Genomic DNA, 25,726 nt, shown 5'->3' with positions numbered 1-25,726 from the left:
ACAATTCCCCCCCCCCCCCACCGTGGTGCAAGCTGCATGCATACACGCGGAACTTTTTGTCCACCCGGCGCGGCCGTCTGCGCATGCGCGTCCCGTTGCTAGGCTACTCGGGACTCCCGGCGGCAGCTGATGACAGCGCTGCCACCCCCTATAACACTAGAAAGTAATTGATCTGATGTGGCGCTCCACTCAGTGTGCAGCCTGATGTATGTAAAGGAGTATCCACTATTCTCCACAAATTAAGCACAAACATAAAATACAGTTAACATACACTAAGCGCGCACCTTTTCACATACCCCAGGAAAAAGGGGATTTCTGTATTCCCTTCACTGGATAGATGACCCTTGTTTCTCTCCTCAAATGGAGTTCCTATAGTCTGAAAATCAGACTCATGGGAATATAAAACAAATGGAGAAATAATAGTGCAGATTGTCTAAAATATAGATATATAAAAGTCCACAAAGTTCCCGGTCAGTAAATGTATTCTTCAACCTCGTGATGAAAACGAAGAAATACCACCGCAATTCATGTGACTTTTTACACCATCTCCCCCAAAGATGTATGCTTACAAGATGTTAGCTTTAATAGGGCATCTCTGATAATCCTTCCTGTATATCGCTTACAAGTTCCTCCACAGAGTATGAACATGATATGTCAGAAAGAAAAAATAAGAACCATCTGGTGCAATATCATAAAACACCATTTAATAAAAATATATTATCTCCAAAAACATAGAGATCTATACATATAAAACATGACATCAAGGTTATCCAAAAATGGTAATGTGTAAACTCATACCAGATGAATTCAGGATATTCACAAGAAAATCTCCTCCATGATGTCAGTTCACCAATGTAACGAAATCCCGCTTACACTTATCCTTCCAACGCGTTTGGACTCTAGGTTAGAGTCTTTTTCAAGGTAGGATAATAGTGTATTATCGCCTCTATATATATCCATGTTTGTAGCGTGATTTTCATAGTAAACTACGCCCTACTTCCTTTGCCATCATAACGAGGCTTGGAAACAAGAATCCACGTCACTTCCGGTATACGTGCGTTCCATAACAAATCTAACTATACTTCCTTATCAACCTGGAAACGAGGCTTGGATATATTCCAAAGGCACTCGTCACTTCCGGTGTAGAGTATTATACACCTGAGAACTTTATTAACAGGGAACAAAAAAATCCTAGTAGATTTCCTGTTGGCTCAAAAAAACGGGGATAGAGACAGCTAAATCAGCTGTTTCAATTGCTGTCATAATTTGGACTACTTAAAAAGAGGTTACTATGCAATCTTCCTTGATTTCATCTGAGGATACACATTTACCATGTGCATGCAATAATAAAATACAGAATATAAAATACAGAATATGAATCTTTATATTTAAAAACAAGGTAAGTGTAAAAAAAAGGTTAAAGCACACCTATATCAACAATCTGAGTGCAAAAGAATCTACACAACAATACACATGTATAAATATACATATACAAATATGAGAGTATAGGCGGGTAAGTAAGAATCCGGATCTCTTAAACTCTGTAGATCTTCCTTTTTCTCTTTAATTCTCGTCATATTTTCTAATACATTTCAAACAGATTTTCTCAGACAAATGAAAGATACATGGAGAGAGGAAAAAAACAGGGGCTTAATTAGAAATGCAGACAAAAGATTGTTTATATCATAAAGCTATTCCATTCTTTATTAACTCAAATAGAGGTTGTAATCATATAAACCACTTCAATTCAAACTCTATATTGAGACCCTTAGGGGTTAAAGTCTTCAATAAAAAAATCCATTTCATTTCAGCCTTTGAAAGGGAACCAGCCGTATCTCTATTTTTCCAACTACTCTCTATTGCCACAAAATTGTTTGATATGTTCTGGATTACACATATGTTCAGTTTTAAAATGATTTGACACTGAATGGGTGTCCAGACCTTTTCGAATGTTGTATATATGCTCCCGAATTCTGGTTTTTAGAGGGCACACCCATTGGCTCCTCAGCCTTTATAAAGAGTTTCCTATTTGCACCCCAGTGTCAGAGTATCAAGTCTCCTTACCTGCCTCCAGCGTTCCAGTTTCTTGTAGCCTTGTTTGTATTGACTCTTCTGCCTGCCAGCGACCCTTTGACCCAGACCGTTTGACTACCCCCTTTGGATCTCCCTGTTGTACTTCGCTTCTTGAACGTTACAGACCCGGCTTGTCTCACCATCCCTCTGAATACTCCTTGTGTACCTCCACTGCCAGCATAGTTACCGACCCGGCTGTCTGACCACTCTTTTCGTGCCTCTCTATCTGACTCGTGGAAGGACTCCGACCTGCACGTCTCTTGCGGCAGAGTCCATACCTCCTTGCGGGGGTCCCTAGTGAACACTAGGGGCACGTTAAATTCTGCACCTTCCTCCGAGTACTGCCAACAATAGCAGGTACGCAACACTTAATTGTGACAACCAGACACCAGGGGCACGTTAGATTTTGCACCTTCCTCCGAGTAGTGCCAACAATAGCAGGTACGCAACACTTAATTGTGACAACCAGACACTTGCTATGGGCTTACTTAACTTTGTGCCATCTGCAAGCATAGACACACTGCTTTTAATGATAATGTCTATACTACATGAACAAACCAACTGGCTTTGATTCCAAAATAGATCTCTGGGTATATTTAGTCCAATTAGAGTATGATTGGTCTATTTTCTAGACCAATAGACTTAAACTTACTTACTTACTTACTTACATACCTTGAGGAACAGTTTCAAATACTTTTGCAAAGTCTTAAAATACTTCCACCACTGCCATGCAACTTCCCAATTTTTCATAAAATGTAAATAGATTTGTTTACCAAGATTGGTATTTCATAAATCCATGTTGTCTGTAACTGACTACATCACATGGCCCCTTATTCGTTGCACTGCCAATGACATAGGAGCTATGATGTGGCCAATGACATAGGAGCTATGATGTGGCCTGTCCCACTCTTAGGTGGCCAATGACAAACATTATACATCACTTAGCAACTGCACACACTGCATTGTCTATGGCTACAGAATCAGATACCTTCTGTAAGCCAGAAGGTATCGGATTCACATATAAATGGTGATGAGTTACACTCAGAGCCGGTGCTAGGGTCCATGGCGCCCCAGCACATTTTCAAAATTGGCGCCCCCACCCTGCACACTTACAAAATAGTGTGTAAGTGTGCAGGGTGGGGGCGCCGATTTTGAAAATGTGCATCTTTTCTTACCTCTTCTAACTTGCCTCCTCTCTGCTCCGTCTGCTACCCTCCACTCACTGACACTGTCGGGCCGTGATGATGATGTCACGCCCGACAGTCAGTCAGTGAGTGGAGGGGAGGAGACAGGGCATAGAGGCGGCGGTGGTGGTGAGCAATAGTCCCTCCCCCCCTCCCTGTGGATGTATGTGAAGCTGTGCGGCGGCCGTGAAAGGTATGGTCAGCGGTCGCCGCACAGTTTTAAAGAAATTTTTAATCTGTGGCGCCCTCCAGGCGCCCTCCAGAGCCCGGCGCCCTAGGCAAGTGGCTAACCTTGCCTAATGGGAGCGCCGGGCCTGGTTATACTGTTGGATACCCAGTCATTAACTAGACTCATAGAAAAAGTGATCTAATTCAGATCACTATCTCCATATATTATAATCGTATGCCGGTTGGTAGCAGAAAACTCCAGTGATAACATGGCTGTCCTGCTTGAAGAAGATGCCAAAACCGCCAATAAACTACTTCTCTAAATCTTAATAGTCACAGAATATATAAAGTGTATATTTCATAGGTTGAAGTAATTTTGTGAAAATAGCTGAGGAACGATAACAAATAAACAAACTTTTTAAAATTTTGTTTTGTGTTTTCCCTTAAGATGCCTGTAAATAAACAAGATATATTTACTCGACTATAGTACCAAAAGAAATCCCAATCTGGCCTTAATATAATTTTGTCTCGGGAGTAAAAAAAAAAGCATAAAGCTGACATAGAGGTAAAAAGCATAAAATAGTGAATAGTGAAAATTTTTGAATATTGGTAACACATTTGCTTTCTGCCTATCCATCAGTTCCTTACCATTAAGTGGGAGGCCTTAAACATTAGAAATAATGGTTGCAAAATAGCTTTTTGTTCATTAGTGGGTATAAGCCATCTGGTTGAGATACTTTTTAATATTTGTCGAATCTTGTTTTGGACCAATCCTTCTGTAAGCCACACTGGATAGAACAGTATCAGTGATATGACATACTTGCCAATTCTCCCGGAATGTCCAGGAGACTCCAGAAATTCGGGTCCGTCTCACTGACTCCCGGGAGAGCTGGCAAGTCTCCGCATCCGGGGCTAATATGGCGCGATTCGTGGTGAATCGCGTCATTTTGGCCCCGCAACAAACCCGCATATTTGTCGTGGGGGCGGGGCCAAAACAACTCATTTGACCGCACCCCGCCCCCTCCCGCTTTCTCCCGGATACAACTTGCCAAAAGTAGGCAAGTATGTTATATGAACAGTGTTCATTCTCAAAATCACATACCTTAATTAGATTAGAATTCTTGCAACAAGACTAACTAATATAGTGTGATACAAAACAGTGCACTGAAATGTACATAATGTATTGAAATATAAAAAGATATAAAAACAACAAATATCAATACATCTAATTTAACCTCTGTACTACATATCAGCAGTGCAATACTGTCTATTCACTTTGTGAATGTCATATCTTCAGGACTTACAGAACGTATGAAGGATTGTAAATGTGAACCAGGTTGTACAGATAGATAGCTTGTCCCATTGATTGAAAGCTTGCAAGCAGGGCTCTTTTATCTCTCTGTCTGTATGTATTACTTAGTATTGTTTTATTGCTGTTTGTTCCCAATTGCAAAGCACTACGGAATTTGCAGGCGCTATATAAATAAATGTTGATGACGATACAGAAATAAAATCTGAAAATGAGATTTGAGAATAAGCTTTAACTGTAGTTTTAAATAAGCTAAAGTCTTAAAACACAGAATTGTCTTAGTATAACTATCACATCACATGCAAAGAACATATGACACCACATATAAAGAGGCAACACAATAGTATTTACTCTTTGCACCATTTAATAGATGACATCTTAGGCACATTTAGTCATAATGATATGCTACATTACATACAGTGATTCATGACACTACACAATCTGACACACCTAAACTTTGTGCATTTACTTCCTGATTTCTTATTTACTTTTGCAAAGTCTGCAGCACATCAATGGCAACTGCATTGTTATTGGTAAGGCTGAAGTTTGTAGTGCACATAGGGGCATATTCAATTAGCTTTCCGATTCGCGGTAACACGCGTTACCGCGAAAAGTGCGCGTTCTTGCCGGTATTACGGTACCGCATTAACGCGGATTTTCGTACGCAACCCTATGGGCTGCGAACGAAAATCCACGTTATTGCGGTAACGTGTATTACGTTTCACGGCTGTTCCGGCGCGTTACTGCGATTTGGAAAGCTAATTGAATATGCCCCATAGTGTCAATAGAAAAAAGTAACACCACTTATGTATAACCACTGAAAGCAACCCTGCAAACTTCTTAGCACATTTGAACAATACTTACTTAATTTCTTTTATAAATAAAACACCTTGAAGAAGAGTCCATGCAATTATCATGTGCTCACAATAGTTTTACTAAATGCCCTATTAATATTTATGTAATGGCTTCAATTTTTTTTTTTAATTATATATATCCTTAGATATAATGTTCAATATCTACATGTACTAAATGGCAGACAAGTAAACATTACCTTAGAGAACACTCTTTACTCCTGCCAAATTCCTACTAGAGGAATGTTACACATTGGCTTAAAATGTAGCATTATCCTCATATATGATCTCAATAACGCTAGGGAAATATTTGTAGATCTAAATAAAGATTTCTAAGAAATTGACCATGCTTGGTAATGGTCAAATATAACTATTGCTGTAACTTTATATTTGTGTACATTGAATATATTATGTGACTTGTTAAGTGACCTAAGGATATATGTATTAGCAGACATAGTAATGGCAGAATATCATCTTTCTGTCTGCCATTAGGATTATTGATACCTAATTATAGAGCCTGTTGGGTTCTCAGTTCGCTCAGGCACAACCAAATTATTGTCAAGACCATGCCCCTAAATTGTTAAGCCCTACTTCTTGAAGTACAGGACAATTGTAGATTGCTGATTGCTTCTTCAATTTATGTTACAGCAATGTTCTAATTATATTTACTGATTTAAGAGGGTTTCTAGAGTACATTTTGTCCAGAAATGAATGAGCCAAATTATGTTATCAAAGTATCCCTAAAGAGCCATCTTTGATTTGTGGTCCCAGGTATGACACGGAAAAGACCTATCGTACGTCCATGGAGGTAGATTTGGAGGGACTTCGCAAAGTGATGGATAATCTCACTATTGTCAGGACAGACTTGGAGATGGAGATTGAAGGATTGAGGAAACAGCTGATCTACATGAGAAAGAGCCATGAGCAGGTAATGTAATGGCCCATTCTTTCCATAGTCTTTTTGTATAAATGTATTATTAGGGAGGTGCAGACAACATAAAACACTCTGGGTGAGGCTTCACAATTACCTAAAACACAAAAAGAAAAAGTAAAGCAGCAACAAAAGACATCAATAATTTATAGTGAGAGTGAAAGTTATATAAATATAAATTAACAAAAGTGACCAACAGTTCACAGGGCTGAAACATGCCTAAAAAGAGGACATAGAATAATACGTTTGTAGACTGTGTACAGTTAGTCTGGTTTCTGTCTATTGTCTTCAATGCTAAACTGGAAATGGGAATTAAACTATGTATACAAACAAACAATAGGTCAATTAAACACACAGTATACAAATGTAATAAATAGGAGATTGTAGCAGACTAAAAAAGGAATGGCTAATGTATTGAGCATTATTCAAATGTTTTGTTTACTAGTTTGGCTTGTTCACATGGTTTTTATGCACCTGGCTGGTTGGTTATCAAGTTAAATGATCTTCACTTGTTTTCAGCTTATGCGTTGTGAAATAATGCATTAATATTATATGATGATCTTCATTTATCCTCTATTTATTTCACTTTTGACCTTTGCTTGTCAGTCCACCCTTGTATTTATAGTAGACATGGATGCTCTTAGAACTTGACCAGCCTTAGTCACTTGATATCCAGTGAAATGTATCTTAATAATCACCCCTTTTGTAGCCATCTAGCAAGTATTAAAGGCAATAAGGTCTGTTTAACAATTTACTTCGCAACGGAAGAGCAAACAACTGATTTTAAAACAGAATAATAATAAAACATAATATAGTGTACATGTCTTCCACTGCTGCAATATAACACATAAATAAACAGGAAATATATATTAAAGGATTTTACTCATCACTATTAAATTATCAAATTGTGTGTACATTCATTTGATAATTTAAGGTATTACAGAAGTATTTAAGGTATTACAGCAGTATTTCACTGCTTAAACCTGTTTCTTAAGTTTGCTCAGACTAGGTCATACATTCATAAATTCAGAACTAACCAAAATAGAGTCATCATGGAGTTATATATACACATAATGACAACAAACATATATGAGAAACTGACAAGCGCTCCTATATACCTAGACATCTGGGTGTGTCAATCGAATAAATTATACACAATCGTCTAAGGTAAAATGCAGTGTGTACACTTGTAACCCATAGGTCATATAGTCCTCAATGGATAGATATAGTACTCATAATCCTCAAACAATATATATATAAATCCAGCGGACAAAGGTATAAAACATGAGCAGTAAAACTACATATGACCCATAAACAATAGAGTTCTTGAGAAAGGCTCAGAGTGAGCCGAAACGCGTTGATGGTATAAGTGGGAACTTTTACATGTTATCATTGAACTGTTTTCCTGTATTCGGTTGCTGCATGTTGATCCGTTTAGCCTTACCCAGGAAGAGCTTTATTTATTATATACTCGTTGAAACTGCTCACCAGGTACGAGTCCATTTTATATTTTAATAAACAAAAATCTTTTTATCTGAAGATAAGGCACTATGTGTTCTCTTCTTTCCTAACCCTTTTACACACGATCGGAGCCGTGGACCTATGAGATGGAGCCGATTACCATTAGAAGGAGTGGCCATTTCCCGAGACGCCTGAGTATTGGAGGTAGAGGGAATCACATCCCTGTGAGGCATTCTGGGTGCTGTTTTTGAGTTTTGGGAGTCGCGTTACACGAAGAAGTTTTTTACCCACCCAGTTATTGATATAGCGGCAATCCATCTCACATTCCACCGTTGGATTATTTGATCGTACATTTGAGGACATTTTACCAGATGATAAGTACTGTTTCACATCTATTGTCCCATATTGTGTGAGAACTCTACTGTTTATGGGTCATATGTAGTTTTACTGCTCATATTTTAAACCTTTGTCTGCCGGATTTATATATATTGTTTGAGGATTACGAGTACTATATCTATCCATTGAGGACTATATGACCTATGGGTTACAAGTAGTAAACACTGCATTTTATCTTAGACTTTTGTGTATAATTTATTCAATTGACACACCCAGATCTCTAGGTATATAGGAGCGCTTGTCAGTTCCTCATATTTGTTTGTTGTCATACTGTATGTTTGGGGCTTATTAGGTGTTTTTGCCCAGAGGTAGCTACAAGCAGCTCTAAAGTGGAGCGCCATATATTGATTCTTTTTACCTTTTTTATATATAGACATAATGCCATTTACGGCTCAGCTGCTAATGGTGTTGAAGTGAGGGAACATTTCTACTACAGCCTACTTTTTCTGGACATACATATTCATAGAAGACTTGTGTCTTATGTGCTGCATATTTCCTCTTGTCATCCTTAATATAGGCCCAACTGTTTATATTTTGTGCATCCTACGTGTTATCACTATTTGCTTATTTTTATTTTGTTATTTGGTAGTACAAGTGCCATCACTTCAGTACTTGTAATTGAGACACCCAGTGTGGAGTCAGGGAATGTTCTATAAGTAATATTATATAATACATCACTTCCAGTAGCCACAGTTTTCGCACATGACAGTAACCCTTGTTCCACCCAAATTTATACTCACTATACTTATTTTTCCATATTTTAATCTTCTGATGGACCCAAAGAAACAGCAAATAAACAGCATAAGTGGGAATAGGTTCATATAGCTATAAAACCGTATTCTGAACCTAAAAGGAAGTATGTGGTGGGTTTTATGGCCTGGTGAGATTTCAGGTCACATGGGTGTCCCAGTTATTCATTCAAAATTATGGCAGCCCAACTGATGCTAATATAAATTTAAACTGCTGTAAATAATATCAGCATCAACAGTGGGCAGCACGGTGGTTTAGTGGTTAGCACTTCTGCCTCACAGCACTGGGGTAATGAGTTGGATTCCCAACCAAGGCCTTATCTGTGTGGAGTTTGCATGTTCTCCCCGTGTTTGCGTGGGTTTCCTCCAGGTGCTCCGGTTTCCTCCCACATTCCAAAAAAAACCATAATGGTAGGTTAATTAACTGCTATTAAATTGCCCTTAGTCTGTGTGTGTGTGTGTGTGTGTGTGTATGTGTGTGTGTGTATGTTAGCGGATTTAGACTGTACGCTCCAATGGGGCAGGGACTGATGTGAATAAGTTCTCTGTACAGCGCTGCGGAATTAGTGGCGCTATATAAATAAATAGATGATGATGATGAGTCCTGATGTCATTGACTAATATGTAATACTCATCAGTGAGAACTTTCGTCACCAGTCCTGTATTCAGAAAATCATATGCCTCATAAGAACGCTCCCACTACTGTATATAAATGTGGATTAAGAAGTTACTCATTGATCTGTATAGATGTACTGAGCTTGATTTTATATGGTAAGCTGTAATGTAAAAATACAGATGTATACATGTGGACTACTAATACTGCTCATAAATAAAGTCAAACAGAGAAAGTGAAAAGAAATAACCAACAATAAAGCACACCCATTTTATAGATGAGGATAATCATATGTAATACAAAAGCACAATGATGCTCTAAACAAATAACTCCACCCAAATAACAAAAAGACACATTCCTGATAACATCAACAATAATAATTGACATGTGAATAATGAAGGATCGGGTTTTCATTGTTAGTAGTGTACAGTCCTAACAATATGTAAATTTTCAACAACTTACAAAGTGTTCCACTGTGAATAGCTAGGGATATTTGAATTAATTGGAAAAAAGCTTTTTGTGCCATGGTGTGCCATTTACTAAAATAACCTCCACTACTGTATGTGCTATTTCAGAGAGGTGTGTGTCAAATAACAATTAATTCCCCAAATTAGCGTTCAAAATCAATGGGATGTGGTGAAGTTTAATGTAGAGATGAACATATTTAACCAAAAGTCCTATATTCATTGAACAGTTTCCAAAATTTTTATTTCTTGATTAAGCAGAGAGTTATTTTAAAAAGTAGTCATCTGTTAACTTTGTTGCTATTATTTTTTAAAAATATTTTAAAAAAATGATTTTAACAATCCCACATACAAAATAATGTTCAAATAATATTCAAGATTATTTAATAAAATTGCTTAAATGTGCACATCTGTGATAAATTCATAGCAAACAGTCAGACATTTGATTTCATTAATGCTCATTTATGACCCATAAAAAAATTGCAGCCTACCCTGCTTCTTTATTTGCACAAATGTGCCAACTTGAACACCAAGCGCGAGAGAGAGTCATGAGAGTGAGGGAACATCGTGCTAATTTGCTCTAAAGTGCAATTTGACGGTCCCATCAAAATATAGGACAAGGACTGTTTTACATCACCTCTGAGTAGGTGGAAAAATCAAGTCCTTCTGCAAAATGAAAAATGTTGTGTTCCCACCCATAAAACTGGGAATGTTTCTCTAAATGTGGCTTCTCTACACCTGCAAACTCTGTAGATAATCCTTGATAGCAAAGTAAAATCTCGTTTTTCAATGTGGGGGTAAAAATAGGCACATTCCTACTTAGTAAGGCACACCCCAATCCTTTCAACTCCTTCCATCATAAAACTTTCACATTCACATTTTAACCTTCATATCCATGCTGACTTCTTTAAAATTGTGCCCAATTTCGCAAAAGTAGGCCAGAAGACGTCACAAAGATTGTTTGCGCTGAGTATTTGCATTTTTGTACAGTCAGAAATTATCTTTATTGTCTAGCTTGCACTAGACAGAAGAATTGGTTGCTGATTGCTTGCTAGGGTTTTAGTGCAGGTTTGCACTTTTCAGAAGCTTTGCTAAATAATCCCTTAATGATTACACTTAAAACATTTTCATTATTTAATTTATTGTTAACACATGGAACAGCCAAGATCCCACAGATTCTGAAACATGCCAAATTACTTTACTCACCTTTAGTCATAAGAACATTCATTTAATAATTTCAGCCACCTCTAGTCTCACTCATCTGTCTAAGAAACAGAGGCCCTATACTTAATTAACATGTTATATTTCCTTTATAGTGCGCACCACTGCAGGTTAATCACTATGTTTTAGCAATATGATGTTGAACTATTTCTGTTTTAAATCTGCTTAAACTACAAATGTAACTACTTTTACTAGGGTATGTCACAATTTATTTGCACTTACAGTGTTTAAGATCTTAAAACTCTTTACTAGTCTTACAATGGAAATGTCCTTCCTTTAGGCACAAGTGATGACCTTGTGGGCTTTGTCAACACCAGTAAATAAAAACAGTATATACATGGGATGCAACTTGTAAATCATTTTAAATCAATTTTTTCTTATTAAAAGTATAAAAAGGATATAAAGAGATAAAGCTGTTTTACTTACTGTAATAATTCAGGACATGATGCTGGCTCAAGCTCAGAAGCAAGGCTCAACTGTCAATGTGGAAGTTGATTCCCCCAAAGGAGTTGATTTAGCAAAGATCATTGCCAATATGAGAAAGGAGTATGAATCCATCATTGAGAAGAACCGCAGACAAGTTGAAGAGTTGTACAAACAACAGGTAAGATGAGTTTACGTATATGGTGCATACATTTCTGAAGATGCATTGAACCCATTGAATAAGTTTGGTCAACAACCGGCTTATTTCTATCTATTCTAGTTTCTATACTTTCAATTCTCTAAATATTTTTGACTATTTATGCTTTTGGAGCCCACATAATATCGTCAGTGATCCTTGGTAGCAACTTATACTTGCAAGTGATATGTAAAATATATCCAAAGGCTCCTGATATAACAAGCTAAATTCATTTGAATAGCCTATGTAATATCTATCTATCTATCTATCTATCTATCTATCTATCTATCTATCTATTAATCTTTATGTTTTCTTAGCTTTTTAAAGTGGTACAGAATAGAAACATAAATATTTTAAATATTATAAATAGCTTATGCTATTAGTTTATCATTCATTGACTTCAGTAAAGCTATTTAGGCAGCAAATAATTATATCCCTCATGACTTACCTAGATGGGTAAATAGTACCAATATATGCTACAGCAGACTTTTTCTTCTTTTATGTGTGTTTAATAGACAGAGGAAAGCATTCCCATTATGAAAACATGGCTATTTGCTCTCAGTACATATAGCATACATGTCTACACTGTAAGTAATCAGCATGGCAACATCAGTCAGGAAAGAGAGGGTAGAATTATATGTGCTACAAGAGGTAACAGCCCTGGGTAAGTTGGTTGGAAGGAGAAGACCATGGGAAGATACTACTGATTTAAGGCTCTTTGGTCCTGTTGCTAGCCTGTGTGTGCTACAGACCTGCTTTGAATTCTCCATGGAAGAGAGACTTGTTATTGACTAATTCCTCAGGATCAGCTGACTTCTTGGGACTATTAAACATGAGGGTTTTGGGGGTAGCTCTTCAAATATTTACTATGGGGCCAGTAGCCTCTAGTTACACCCCTGAAAAGATGTAAATAACCAGATTTTTAACTAATTTGCACTTTCCATTTGCCATGGTGGTTTCATTTATGTGTGTGATTATCTTTTGTGCTTAGTTGACTAATGATTCCCAACCAGTGTATCGGGACACATTTGTGTGACACGATAAGTGATTGGATGTATCACCAAAAATCTTACTGGTCTATTTAACAAGCTTGGGTGATATGGAAGATTTTCCATTGTTGCTTATCTCAGAGATAGAAAATCTTCAATTGCTCGATTTGACAATAAAATTTAGCGATGCTGGTCTCCCCGACGACACTGGTGCATTGTCGGCTCACACATGCGCAGTGGAACTGGAAGCCCGGACTTATAGCCATTGTAGTCCAGCGCTGTCCTTGATAAATAGGCGTCCTCATGCTTTGCATGCCCAGTGATAGTCTTCATCGGCCAGGGGGCTTTATTAAATAGAGAAAAGTCGTTGTTGGATTAGGACTTTTCTCACAATGTTAAATAGACCCAGTAGTGTTATTGTAGAAATGTATTAAAAATGAAGTTGAAATGATGCAGTGGGGATCATATGCAAACTATATTTTAATTGAAAAGTGAATAATTTAGCCAAGTGTTTATATTTCCTTGTTTTATAATTGTTATTGTTGTGCTCAAAATTTTAACATTGTTTTTGTCATACAAAAATTAGCACATGTGAAAGCTTATCAACAAATATGTTATAGCAGCAAAAAAGAACCATTTAGACAATAGAAGTATTGTTTACAATACAAAAATAGCACAAATCATTCTCCATATTCAATGGAATTATATGCATAATATATTATTTCCCTCCATTTTTACACATTATTTAAAATAAAATTAAATTCAAATTAATCATTAATAAAGACCTGCTCAAAAGCACATTTACTTTTTCTTACCCTGAAAGCTCAATACATGGAGTTGGAATGAAAACCCAATGTTTGACTGGCAGAAATACAATTATATTTTCACACACACAGTTGGCACGTAGGTAAAAGCAGTCTTGTACTCATCAAGACTTGAAGGAAGCTGATGACAAGCCACGGCTTGCTTATCGCATATATTACCTTTCTCTTAGTTCCTGTGTGAAATTTCAAATATAAAACTCTAATTTTGATGTATGTACCATGCTAGTACATGCCCCTCCAGATTAGGTTTATAGGAAAACTGTTTCATCTGATTCACACATTAAGTATACTACACTACATAAACATCTGTACCCATAATTTCCTTCTAATAAAATGAGCCTCCAAGTGATTCTGGATGTAATACACTTAAGGAATTGTGTTTGACATGGAGCGTCAGAGATTACGGTAGTATCAGTTGTCAAAGTAGAAATTTAGGGTGACCGTATGGACATTTAGAAGTGGTATAAAAGATGTCATGGAAATGTAAGTTAATGGAATTTGATAGCTTTATAATGAAAGTAGTGGGAGAATTGGGAAAATGGGGGTATATACCACTGTATACACCCCTACTTCGACCATTGGGATACCGTGGTGTAATCACAAATATAATATAATAGGAGAAAATAGAGTAAAATCCTCATGTGACCTCCTCAACAAATATACCACAAAATAGCTGTTATGCCCTCAGTTTATGAAGACTAGTACTCCTGTATGTTACTTTTTGGGGTATGTTTCCATTGAGTAATAAATATGACCGGTTTATCTAGTGTAAAAAAACTAGTTTTTGTTTTTTTTCTGAGAAATGATGAAAAGGCTACTTGTGAACTTTGATATTCCCAATGGGAATTTGAAGAACCTAATAATATTAAAACTAACATTTATAATTACCAACATTACAACTATACAGGTACAGGCACATGACTTGGCAGATACCTGGATACAAATAAAACACACAGTCTACTATACAGAGCAAGAAAACTGCCAACATGTTTTGCAAGATGCACAAAAAGTCGAATTGTACTTAGATTTAATAATTATACTGTATACTACTCTCTTACAGTCAACAACAGTAGAGCAGGAAGTGAATACAAACACTGAAGCACTGCAAAGTAGCAGAAACCAGATCAAAGAATTAAAACGTTCACTACAAAATCTGGAAATTGAACTGCAAGCAGAGATCAGCAAAGTGAGTATCATTTTTTCATGGTCTATATTTCATTGCTGTACAATTCTGTTTGGGTTTTTTTTTTCACTGTAATGTCCATGTGAAGTGGTCAGGCAAGAACCAATCAGTTGAAACTCAAAGAACTAGAACATACAAAAGGCTGGACCAACCACCAGTCAGAGCACTAGAATGTTAACATGGCTAAGATATCCTACAGTGCATCAAAGTCATTCCTATAGCTAAACTAATCAGTAGCCAATCAAAACATTACAATATTCATAGGTTGAAAAGAACCTGTAGTCAATCATTTAGAACTTTCATGAAACCAAACTAGCATGCAGTATATGAATGCATTAGAATCTTCATGGTAATTCATCATGTTACAAAACTAGCCTGTACCCAATCCGAACATTACATTTTTCAAATTATAAGTTAGCCAACATAATTGACAGCCTCAGTAGAAACAGTGAAAAAATGCATAAATTAAAATGTGTATATAGCAAACAAAATTTATATAATTCATCATAGAAGGATAGCCATTAAATTCTTCACTTCGAGGATGTTGCTATTTGAAATGTCTTCCATTATATGGGGGATATATACCGTAGGTTTGAGATGAACAGCATGATCAAGCACTAATTCTGACTCTTCCTTTCTACTAGTTTGAGGAGGAAGCCTAATGCGCCATCTGTATTATAAAGTGTCAGCCTGGATAACACTGATATTATGGAATGGTCAGCAACATCATGTCCTAGTGTGGAACTAGTTCTGGAAACAGCATGAAGATAGCCTTAACATACATGCTTGATGGTCCTTTATTGTTGTAATTGTTCAATGTTAAGATCTCTTTACAGTATAGATATATGCCTGAAGAGTTATTTATTGATTTAGTATACAATGTTGCCTATAATAAAGCTATGCCATTAGCAGTAGAAAACAGAATACATCTATGGTTAAGTCACTTATAGTGTGTACACATTGTGCTGGATAATGACCTACTTCCTGTTTCAGAAACATGGACTGGAGAACACATTAGATGAAATTCAGAATAACTCAGGAGAACAACTTGAGAAGATTCAGACGCTCATTTGCCAATTGGAGGCTGAACTGAGGAACGTTAGGAATGACCTAGAAAGGCAGAGCAATGAATACAATATTCTTCTGGATATAAAGAGCCGTTTAGAGAATGAAATTGCCACATACCGACAACTGATTGATGGAAATAATAGCAGGTATAAATGCATGTATGGGGGGAAAAGATCAATGGTGACAGTAACTGTAACTATTTCATTTAAACATAGTGATACATCATTATCACTACTTTAATTTCTGTTCCCAAAACAGATATAATAGAGGACAATAGCTCTAAATCACTTATTAGTGTAAAATAACAAAAAAAAAAAATCAAAATCATCAAGCAAATGATACTGTCCGAAGAAAAAGATTCAGTTTATCAAAAGATGTCATGTTATCACTAACCATTTACACCATACACTATTTACATAGCACTAATCATATTACGCAGAACTATACAGAGAATATGTAGTCATTTACACTAGTCCTTGCTCCATTTGATTTTACAGTCTAAATTCCCTATCTTACACACAGACTAGGGACTATTTTGTTAGAAACCAATTAACCTACCAGTATATTTTTGAACTGTGGGAGGATATCGAATTAACCAGAGGAAGCCTACACAAACATGAGGAGAACATACAAACGCCACACAGATATTGTTTTTATTTTTTAGCTTGTATAATACAGAATATAGGCAGTCAAAGTGATTTTAATTGTTGACTGTTATTCCAAGCCATAGCTTAAATGCCATCATTGTCTGTGTGTTTGTGATCACCCATTCCTATCGCTGGAACAGCACCTTTTCACAATAAAGATTATCAATCATGACAGACACCCAAATTCTTCATTGTGTGGTGAGTCAGACAGACTCTGACATATGTACATTTGACTAGTCCAACTTGATGCAGTCCCACTTGCTTTTAGTTCAATCTTAATAAGCAAATGTGAAACTGCAGTCTAATTTTTGCACTAGTTGAAGAAACATGTGTTTGTAAATGTTAACTAGGGAGAACCGTGACAGTAAATGAGTAAAGTCCATTAACATTATTCATGTTTCCATGAGAAATTACCATTTTTCAGTTTTAGATTTCGGTTAAATACTAACTGTAAAGTGGCTAAGGGAGATTGGTTCTACAATGATCACATTTGCTCTAGCTGCCTAGTAACACCAGATCTAATAAAGGAAGCTTGGGATTTTTTTCAAATCCTTTTTACCTTCCCTGATTCAGATTTTCTCAAAGACATAATAAAAGGATGGAAGTCTGATACTTGCAAAAAGGCAGAAGAAATGAATCCTGCTCTCTTTTCTCTTTTTTCCCTCTCTCCTTATCTCTCTCTCCCTCTATTTCTTTCCCTCTCCACCTAACTCTCTTTCTATCTTCATCTCAATATTTCTCTCCCCTTTTCTTTATATTTCTCTCTTTTTCTATTACTCTGTCTCTCCCTCTCTTTCCATCCTGTTTCCACCACTTTGTCTCTCTCTCTGTCTCCCGCTCACTCTCTCTCTCTCTCTCTCTCTCTTTCTCTCTCTCTCTCTCTCTCTCAGTCAGACTCTCTCTCATTTATATCAGCTTTAAGCAAAAATATACAAAATAAAGATTCATTTATTATGTACAATAAACATATTGGGCCTGTTTCACTAAGGAAAGTTAAGCAAAAAATTGAGTAAATTTTCTTACTCAAGTTTTCTGGACAAAACCATGTTGCAATGCAAGGGGTGCAAATTAGTTTATTATTTTGCACATAAGGAAAATACTGGCTGTTTTTTCATGTAGCACACAAATACTTGATAGCTTATTTGTAAACTGAAATTTAAAGTGGATCTAAGACATGCCCTACCCCCAAATATAAATCTGCCATCCCATTTTAAATTTACCACCCCCTCCAATGCAACATGTTTTTGCCTTACTTACTTTTGCTTAACTTTCCTTAATTAAGCAGGCCCATTATCTTTGAATTCTTATCAACAGCGAATGAAACATAGCTTTCAAAAAAACATAACATTTAAAAATTATTCCCGTCCTCTTCGAAATATTTTACTTTGTTCTAATATTTTAATAAAGACTCACAATTTATTCTTTGAATTGTATTTATTTGTACAATATGTTCTAATAATGTTTATATAAATTATGCTTTAAATTAATTTTAGAATAGTCAAATGTTATCTGTGTTCACATATATCTGTATCTTTTCTTTCAGCGAAATTAATGCTCAATCAACAGGTAATATTTTACATTTTTGCTATTTATGACTCTTATCTTTATATAATTATCTATGCCTAATATTATTACACATTTACTAGAATTTTCTAAACAGGAGTATGAAAAATTACAGAAATTTATATTTGAAATTGAATCTAAATATTATAGTTTGTTGTGTAAATTGACATTCTTACAAAATTGTTTTTTGTAAGACTTGAGTTGTTCATTTGATTGAAATAATTTGCTTTGCACAATTCCAACATTGCAAAAGTAACCAAAGATTTCAATGAAATGTCTCATAACAAAATGCAAACTGTTTCATCAATGGCTGGAGTGCAAAGAAAGAAGCAACATAATTTTAATTTACAATCTGTAAATTAAAACATTCCTAAATTGACAAACAAGCCTATCTCAGAATCTTAAAATTTGTTATTCTTTAAAAAGATATAGAAATGTGTGTCACGGGCACTAGGAGTCTTTACCCAGGGATCACCAGGTGATGGACTTACCAGAGCAGTATAGATGGTAATATGGTACTCTGGTAGCGGGGTGATCACGGAACAGGAGACAGCAGATGGTAGAGAATGCTCGGGGAAAGTCTATGACTAGCAGCACTGGTAATATATAGGTAGTAGTACACGAGGAACTGAATGGACAAGGAAACGTGAGGGTAGTCAGTGGTCTGCGGTAGCAAGTTGTACCAATGCTATAGTGAAGAGGAATGTCCAGAAATAACGAGGAGGTGATGAGAGTCAGCGGTCTGCCTTTAGCAAGTTGTACCGCTGTCTAGGTGAAGGAATGGAATCCAGGTGGAGGTATCCGGGAAGTCAGTGGTCTGCGTTAGCAAGTTGTACCACTGCTATAGTGAAAGGATACTGGAACAGGTGACTCAGGAAACAGGGATCAGTGGTCTGCCTCTAGCAAGTTGTTCCACTGAATATATATGTGAGGAGGAGCACGGGGAGAGAAATGCAATGCAGATTATACACGGGCACACTGAACTTGATCCCACGATGATATGCACAATATAGTAATGACTGAACAGCACTGCTCAATAATACAAAGTCACAGGAACTATCCGGGCAAAAGGTAACACAGTCAAATGATGGCAATAGTCTCAGCGGATAATAAACTCCAGAGGAGAACAACTCAGTCCAGCAAGATATGCAATACACCAACACAGTCAATGAGAAGTATGCATACCGTGGTTCAGGAGCAGGCTGTCAGACAGGAGTGCAGAGATACCTGAACGGCTGGAGGCCGGCAGGATGCGAAGTCCCAGGAGGGTGGAAGCGGTAATCAAGTAGGTGCAGCGCACAGGTAGGTAGACCAGCAGGGATAGAATCAAATACTCAGGAAGCAGTAGTATGTAGAACTGGACTCCTGGAGAACCCTGAAGAGTAGAGATGGTCTAGACGAGATGAAAGCAGCGAGGCGTTGATCCGATGCAGACTGGCGAGTTGACACCGGCAGGAACACTGTAGAAGCACGGAGAGCGGATCAGCTGCTGCAGACACGAGTAGAACTGAAGGGTAGCGGCAAGTAGGACACTGCAGGTACACGGAGGTAGCGGATAGGAATCAGCAGGTGCAGTCACGATGAAACACGGGAGAGGAGAGCTGAGCTGGAACTGTTGAGCACGGAGGCAGCAGATAGGAATCAGCTGGTGCAGTCTCGATGAAACACAGGAGAGTTGAAGTGAGTAGATAACTGTAGTGCACGGAGGCAGCGGATAGGAATCAGCTAATACAGTCACGATGAAACACAGGAGAGTTGAAGTGAGTTGATAACTGTAGTGCACGGAGGCAGCGGATAGGAATCAGCTAATACAGTCACGATGAAACACAGGAGAGTTGAAGTGAGTTGATAACTGTAGTGCACGGAGGCAGCGGATAGGAATCAGCTAATACAGTCACGATGAAACACAGGAGAGTTGAAGTGGTCTGGAAACCACAGGAGAGTTGAAGTGGTCTGGAAACCACAGGAGAGTTGAAGTGATCTGGAAACCACAGGAATCAGCTGAGCTGAATACACGAGGAAACACAGGAACACCTTCAGAGGCTCATGGGGAATGAGACTCCAAGATCAGGCCACGAGGTATGGAACTCAGGTGCTTTAAATAGGGAGTGTTGCCTGATCAGCCAATTAACTAAAAGGAACAGGTACTGAAGGTTTGAAAGGGCTGCGCATGCGCAAACCCTCAGGATGGTGGACGGCCACGGTTCCTAAACACACGGGAAGAAGCACTCACAGTCTGGTGAGTGACAATGTGCGTTTCATGTCAAAAGAAGGAATTCATTTTAAGCATATTTACCCCTGTAAAGCTTTTTGTATATTTTTTGTAGGCCATGGATAAGTCAAGGCTCTTTAGTATACAGAAGAATATGTAATCAGCACAACAAAGGACGTGTCCTCTCTTTAACCCCTGACATGAAAAGTTGGAGGAATTTTTTTAAATTGTTTTTTTTATATAAATATTGGTTTTGGCCCACAAAATGACTGCATCCATTTTGTTTAGGTGATGGTGGATCTTTAAATAATTACATGAATGTGTTTAGCTTCCATATATTATCCAATAATAATGACAAAAATACTTATTTATCACAGGTAAAACATTCATCTATTACAGCTGAATTTTCATAATCTTTTTGTATTTTTACTTTTTCAGATACCAATCGTAAAGTCAAGACTATAGTCCGAGATATGGTTAATGGAAGAGTGGTAAACTCCAGAATTTCTGAGATACCCCAGAAACTGTGAAGATTCTAAAGATTTGACATTTGGAATGCAACGCGTTTTACATCATTAGTGGCCAATTGATATCCTGTTTACATGTGCCAATATTTATCATTGTACAGTGGAACGAGTCTAATACATATATGTTAAGATATTTATTAAGAAGAGTACAGGGAATCGGTGTGGATGAATTTTGTGATTCACAGCCACATTAAGAACGTTAAGGAAGGTGATTTTTAAGGAAGACTAATACTAGTGCTACTTATTCCATACCTTTTAGCGATTGCAAATTATAGCATGTTCCCGATATTAGCATGTTCTCAAAAAATGTGACACTGCAGAGCTTCATCAGTTCCAATAGTAGTAGATGGCACTGTTATCGTATTAGGACACTGATCCTACAACATCCATTTCCTTTGAGAATGATTTAGCTAGAATTCATCTATAGAACTTAATTTCACTGGCATCTTCTGCTTCTGTAAAGCAACCAAACAAAACATTGTCTATAAATCGCTGCATAAAATGTTGGTGCTATATAAATAAAGGATAGTAATAAAAATAATAACAATAATATAATTCCTGACTACTAGCTAATATTTAATTTAATAAGATACACAACATTGTTTCTGCTGTTGTAAATATCTCAGGCCATTTTTAAACCTGATTCATATATATTTTTTTATTTCTAATGTCAGGGTTTACATCCCAGGTTTGCTTGGTTGTTTGAATTTATTTATTTTTCAGTCAAGGATAATTATATGATTTTGTCCCTCACATAGCTTAACTTTGTTGCATCTATTTAAAGTAAAACTAAACCCCCAAAATTAAAAAAATAATACATGATAGGCTTGTAATTTAATGTTAAATTTACACACTTAGCATGCAATCACTCAGATCAGTGAAGCCATTGCAGTTATCAGAATAATTCTATTTTTCCACCCAAGTGGTTGACATTAGAAAGACAGTGTAAACAATATGGAACCATCAAGTGATTTTTTAACAACCTGGGAATGGAAAAAACAGTACATTCCACCCATGGCCACAGCATATAAAGAATATTTGTTTTAGGACAGGTCTAGACCACCTGTGACTATCCAGTTGTTGTGAAACTACTGTTAGCTAGCAGCTGGTTATCTGTAGGCAAAGCATGCTGGTTTTTGTAGTTTCACAACATGTGAAGCGCCACAAGTTGACCAGGCCTGCTTTAAGGGAGTATTCACCGAATGCTTCATGCCTCCTACACTTTGGTGCACTGTGTATGCACAGTCAAATAACAATAAATGCACAGAAACTCTGGAGGGGATATGTTAAATCGCCCTTAGAGTTTGCTCTACTTTGAAAAAAAAAAAAACAGTAGATGGTTTAAGCATGTCACCAACCAATACTACATTCAGTATAAGGTAAGGCAACAATTAGAAGAGAATTTCCTGGTGAAGGTAGAGTGAATGGAAATCGCAGGTGTTGTCACACTATTTAAGTAAAGAGGATTATTATATTTTAATGATAAATTGATATTTTAATAGATAGATTTTATAGGAAAAAAAAATTGCAGGACTATCGAGTGCATGCCTTAATTAAAACATATTGTTCATTAGTTTATATGTTCATAGCTTTATATTATGCAATAACTCACACATATAGATGTCTTTGAAGTGGTAACTTTGTCTGCAGTTGTTTTTTTCTGTTTATTTATTTTGTATTGATGTTTTAATCAAATGTTGTTATTTTTTTGTATATGCTAAATCATTTTTCTCATTTGATTTTTTTTTTGCTTTTTTGCTTTATTTCTAAGTGACATTTAAACAACATTTTTGACTTATCAGATACACTGTTTGGTGCAAACAGCAGTTCAGCTAATCAGGCTGTAAAACAGGCTCTAATGGTTCTTACACAAAATGTCAATTGTGTATTAGTAACCGTCCTCATACTCTCACTTATACCATATACAAAGGCATTTATTAATTTATCTTCATATAATGTGAATGATGTTTTTCCAATATATTCTATTATTTGGGGCTCTGACAAAACTTGGGTTAAAGAAGTCCACTGAAAACATTAAATTTAGTTTCTTTCTTCAGCTAAAATCAAAGTTGCCTACTCTCCCAAAATATACGGGAGGCTACCGAATTTCGGGGGGGGGGGGGGGGGACCTCCTGGACCCCCAAAAGAGCAGTCACCCTCCTGGACCCTTGGCGGAAGCAAGGCTTAATGATATTATTTGCATAATTAGGCCCTGCTCTCCACTATGCAATGCCGGGCAGGGCTATGGTGACACAATCGAATTGCTGCATCTCCTCCCTACATTTGCCACTTGACCTCCCATCAGTGATCTCCCAAATATAAAAGCAGACAAGTATGACTAAAATACATTACTTGGGTTGCAGTATTTCTTGTTATCCAACATAACTCCAATGTCTCCATTGGACCAGCACTTTACATGCTAAGCTGCTACGAGTTGGCTTGCTTCAGACAGGCAGCTGTGTTATCAATGCCTCTCCTTTATGATCTTCCTGTTTACATAAATTGTAGATTCACAGGGGAGTGACATTGATAACACTGCTGCCTCTTGGAAAGAGACAAAAGATAGTAGTATATGCTGAATCATTTGGGGCATCGGATGACCCTCCAAATCAGGGTATCACCACACTTCAAGTTAGTAAAACGTTGTATTTTAGTTTATCATAATGAATTCCAGCCAAACCTGCATGCTGAGCTTTGGGGAGAGTTTTTCAATAAATGACATGAAAAAGTTACAGCATGTGATTGGAATTCATATCAAAACATTTAACTGACAGCCATACATTTAGTTAGATTTTTATTTTTCTGTACATAATGATGGCACATAAATGTATTCTACAAAATAATAATAATAATAATAATAATAATAATAATAATAATAATAATAATAATAAAGTATCATGTAGTAATGAGAAAAAATGTATATGAATAAAATAATATGATCAATAAAATAGAAGGTATGAAAGAGACTGATTGTTATGGGTTTGATGGTATAAAAATGTGAGACAAATAGGATGTAGGCAGAGAACATTCAGTATGTATGGAATTGGAATACTTGGATCATTTTTCAGTTGTGGTTCTCAAGAGATACTAATGCTGCTCATGCACATACAGATAAGGTCACTCAACCCAATTGTGGCCAATTTTACAACAAACATAAATGGCCAATTTGATAAGAACTGGGCACAGACCAAGCCAAGACGTAGTCTGCTTTGCATGTAGACTGGTTGACAGATTTATCTTAATACATAATGATGGGGTCATTCAACAACCAGAATTTCATGCATGAAATATGATATGATTTGATTGGACGGATTTGATCATTTTGTGCATAAAGACATGGAGATTAAACAATTTGTTATAAAACAATCAATTTGGAAGTTTAGCTATAAATGTGTGCACGAGAACAGTAAAATGTTGCATTTTATTGAATTCTCTTTCTTTAACACATAAGAGTTAAATAATTTATTAAATTCATATTAATGACCTTAATTAACATTATTCGACTCAACTCTTCTTAAACAGAGGTAACATTAAAGTGAAATTATGCAGTGTTAATGCAACCTGAGGACCAGATCTGAAATATGCTTTCCTAAACTATTAAAGGAGAATAATCATCAATATGTATTTTAAAAGGCTTATATAATGCAGATAAGTACATTATTTCTTTAGAATTCCCTGCATTGTTTTGACAATGTTTAGTATATTTTGTTCATACTCTCTTCCTCTTTTATTATAGTATGCATCAAACTTCATAAACCACAGCAATTACTACTTTGACAACTGTAGATTATAACAATATATACTTACCAAATCAAAGGTTGTAGCATTATAGCAATCCAACAAATATAATAACATCTTTTTTTTTCTACTGAAGTGATTTTTTACATTTCATTTTACTATAAAATAAATATAGATGATTGTTTTCCTTTAATTTATATAGTGCTATTTGTTTGAAATGTTGAATGGTCTCTAGAGGTTAAGAAGGTTAGAAATGTTGCTTCTTTGAATAGTTTAAAAACTTGCAAGTGTAGAGGAAATATTACAAGTGATTTTTTTATGTTTTTTTGAAGTGATTAAAAAGGAATTTAGTATATAGTTTGAGTAACAATGATGATCTAGCTTTGAAGAAAACCTTATACAAATATAAAAGTGTAAAAAAATATATTGTTTCAGTATCATTAGCATGTTTATTTATGTACTGCTATTAAACTAGTGAAAGTCAACTGCTCAGTTATTCTTTTACTTAAGCACTTAAATGTTAGCTGTGAACTTTATTATATGTCTATGTGTCCTCCTCACCTATTATGTTTTTCTATCTGTAATCTGAAATAAAGCAGCTATTCTATCGCATTGTTGTGGCATGTGACAATAATTATAACTATATAATTATCATGAGGAAGTCTATGGTGTATCAGACATCATAGCTGGGAAAAGAAACAATAGGATAAGGAAAAAACATATCTCAAAAATTGGGCTCCATCTCCAAGATAGCCTTTAGTTCATTAAGTAAGGACCTTATATAATTAGCTATGCTGCTGACAAGTTAACTCTTCTAAGCAAAGTCTATTACTTAAACCTTACATAAGGCTTGAGCACTACTTAAGGTGTTTATGTTAGGCTGGGCACACACTACAGGCTTTTAGGATGATTATTGGGCCAATCACACAATAATAG

The 25,726-nt window shown here is 36.4% G+C and overlaps 1 protein-coding gene across 1 annotated transcript in view; it reads left to right on the top strand.

Moving 5' to 3' along the window:
• LOC142094726 (keratin, type I cytoskeletal 42-like) overlaps positions 1-25,402 on the top strand; it is a 48,088-nt gene extending 22,686 nt beyond the window's left edge. The window contains exons 3-8 of the mRNA XM_075177153.1: positions 6,357-6,513; positions 11,860-12,024; positions 14,913-15,038; positions 16,029-16,249; positions 18,294-18,316; positions 20,964-25,402. Coding sequence (XP_075033254.1) covers positions 6,357-6,513; positions 11,860-12,024; positions 14,913-15,038; positions 16,029-16,249; positions 18,294-18,316; positions 20,964-21,055 — 784 coding nt within the window. The 3' untranslated portion in view covers positions 21,056-25,402. The remainder of the gene's footprint in view (positions 1-6,356; positions 6,514-11,859; positions 12,025-14,912; positions 15,039-16,028; positions 16,250-18,293; positions 18,317-20,963) is intronic.
• Positions 25,403-25,726: the final 324 nt, after the last annotated feature.

This window comes from Mixophyes fleayi, chromosome 6 (assembly GCF_038048845.1).
Source record: "Mixophyes fleayi isolate aMixFle1 chromosome 6, aMixFle1.hap1, whole genome shotgun sequence".
NCBI lineage: Eukaryota > Metazoa > Chordata > Amphibia > Anura > Limnodynastidae > Mixophyes > Mixophyes fleayi.
Note: the sequence above shows the minus strand (reverse complement) of the source record. Positions and strands in the feature narration are given on the sequence as shown.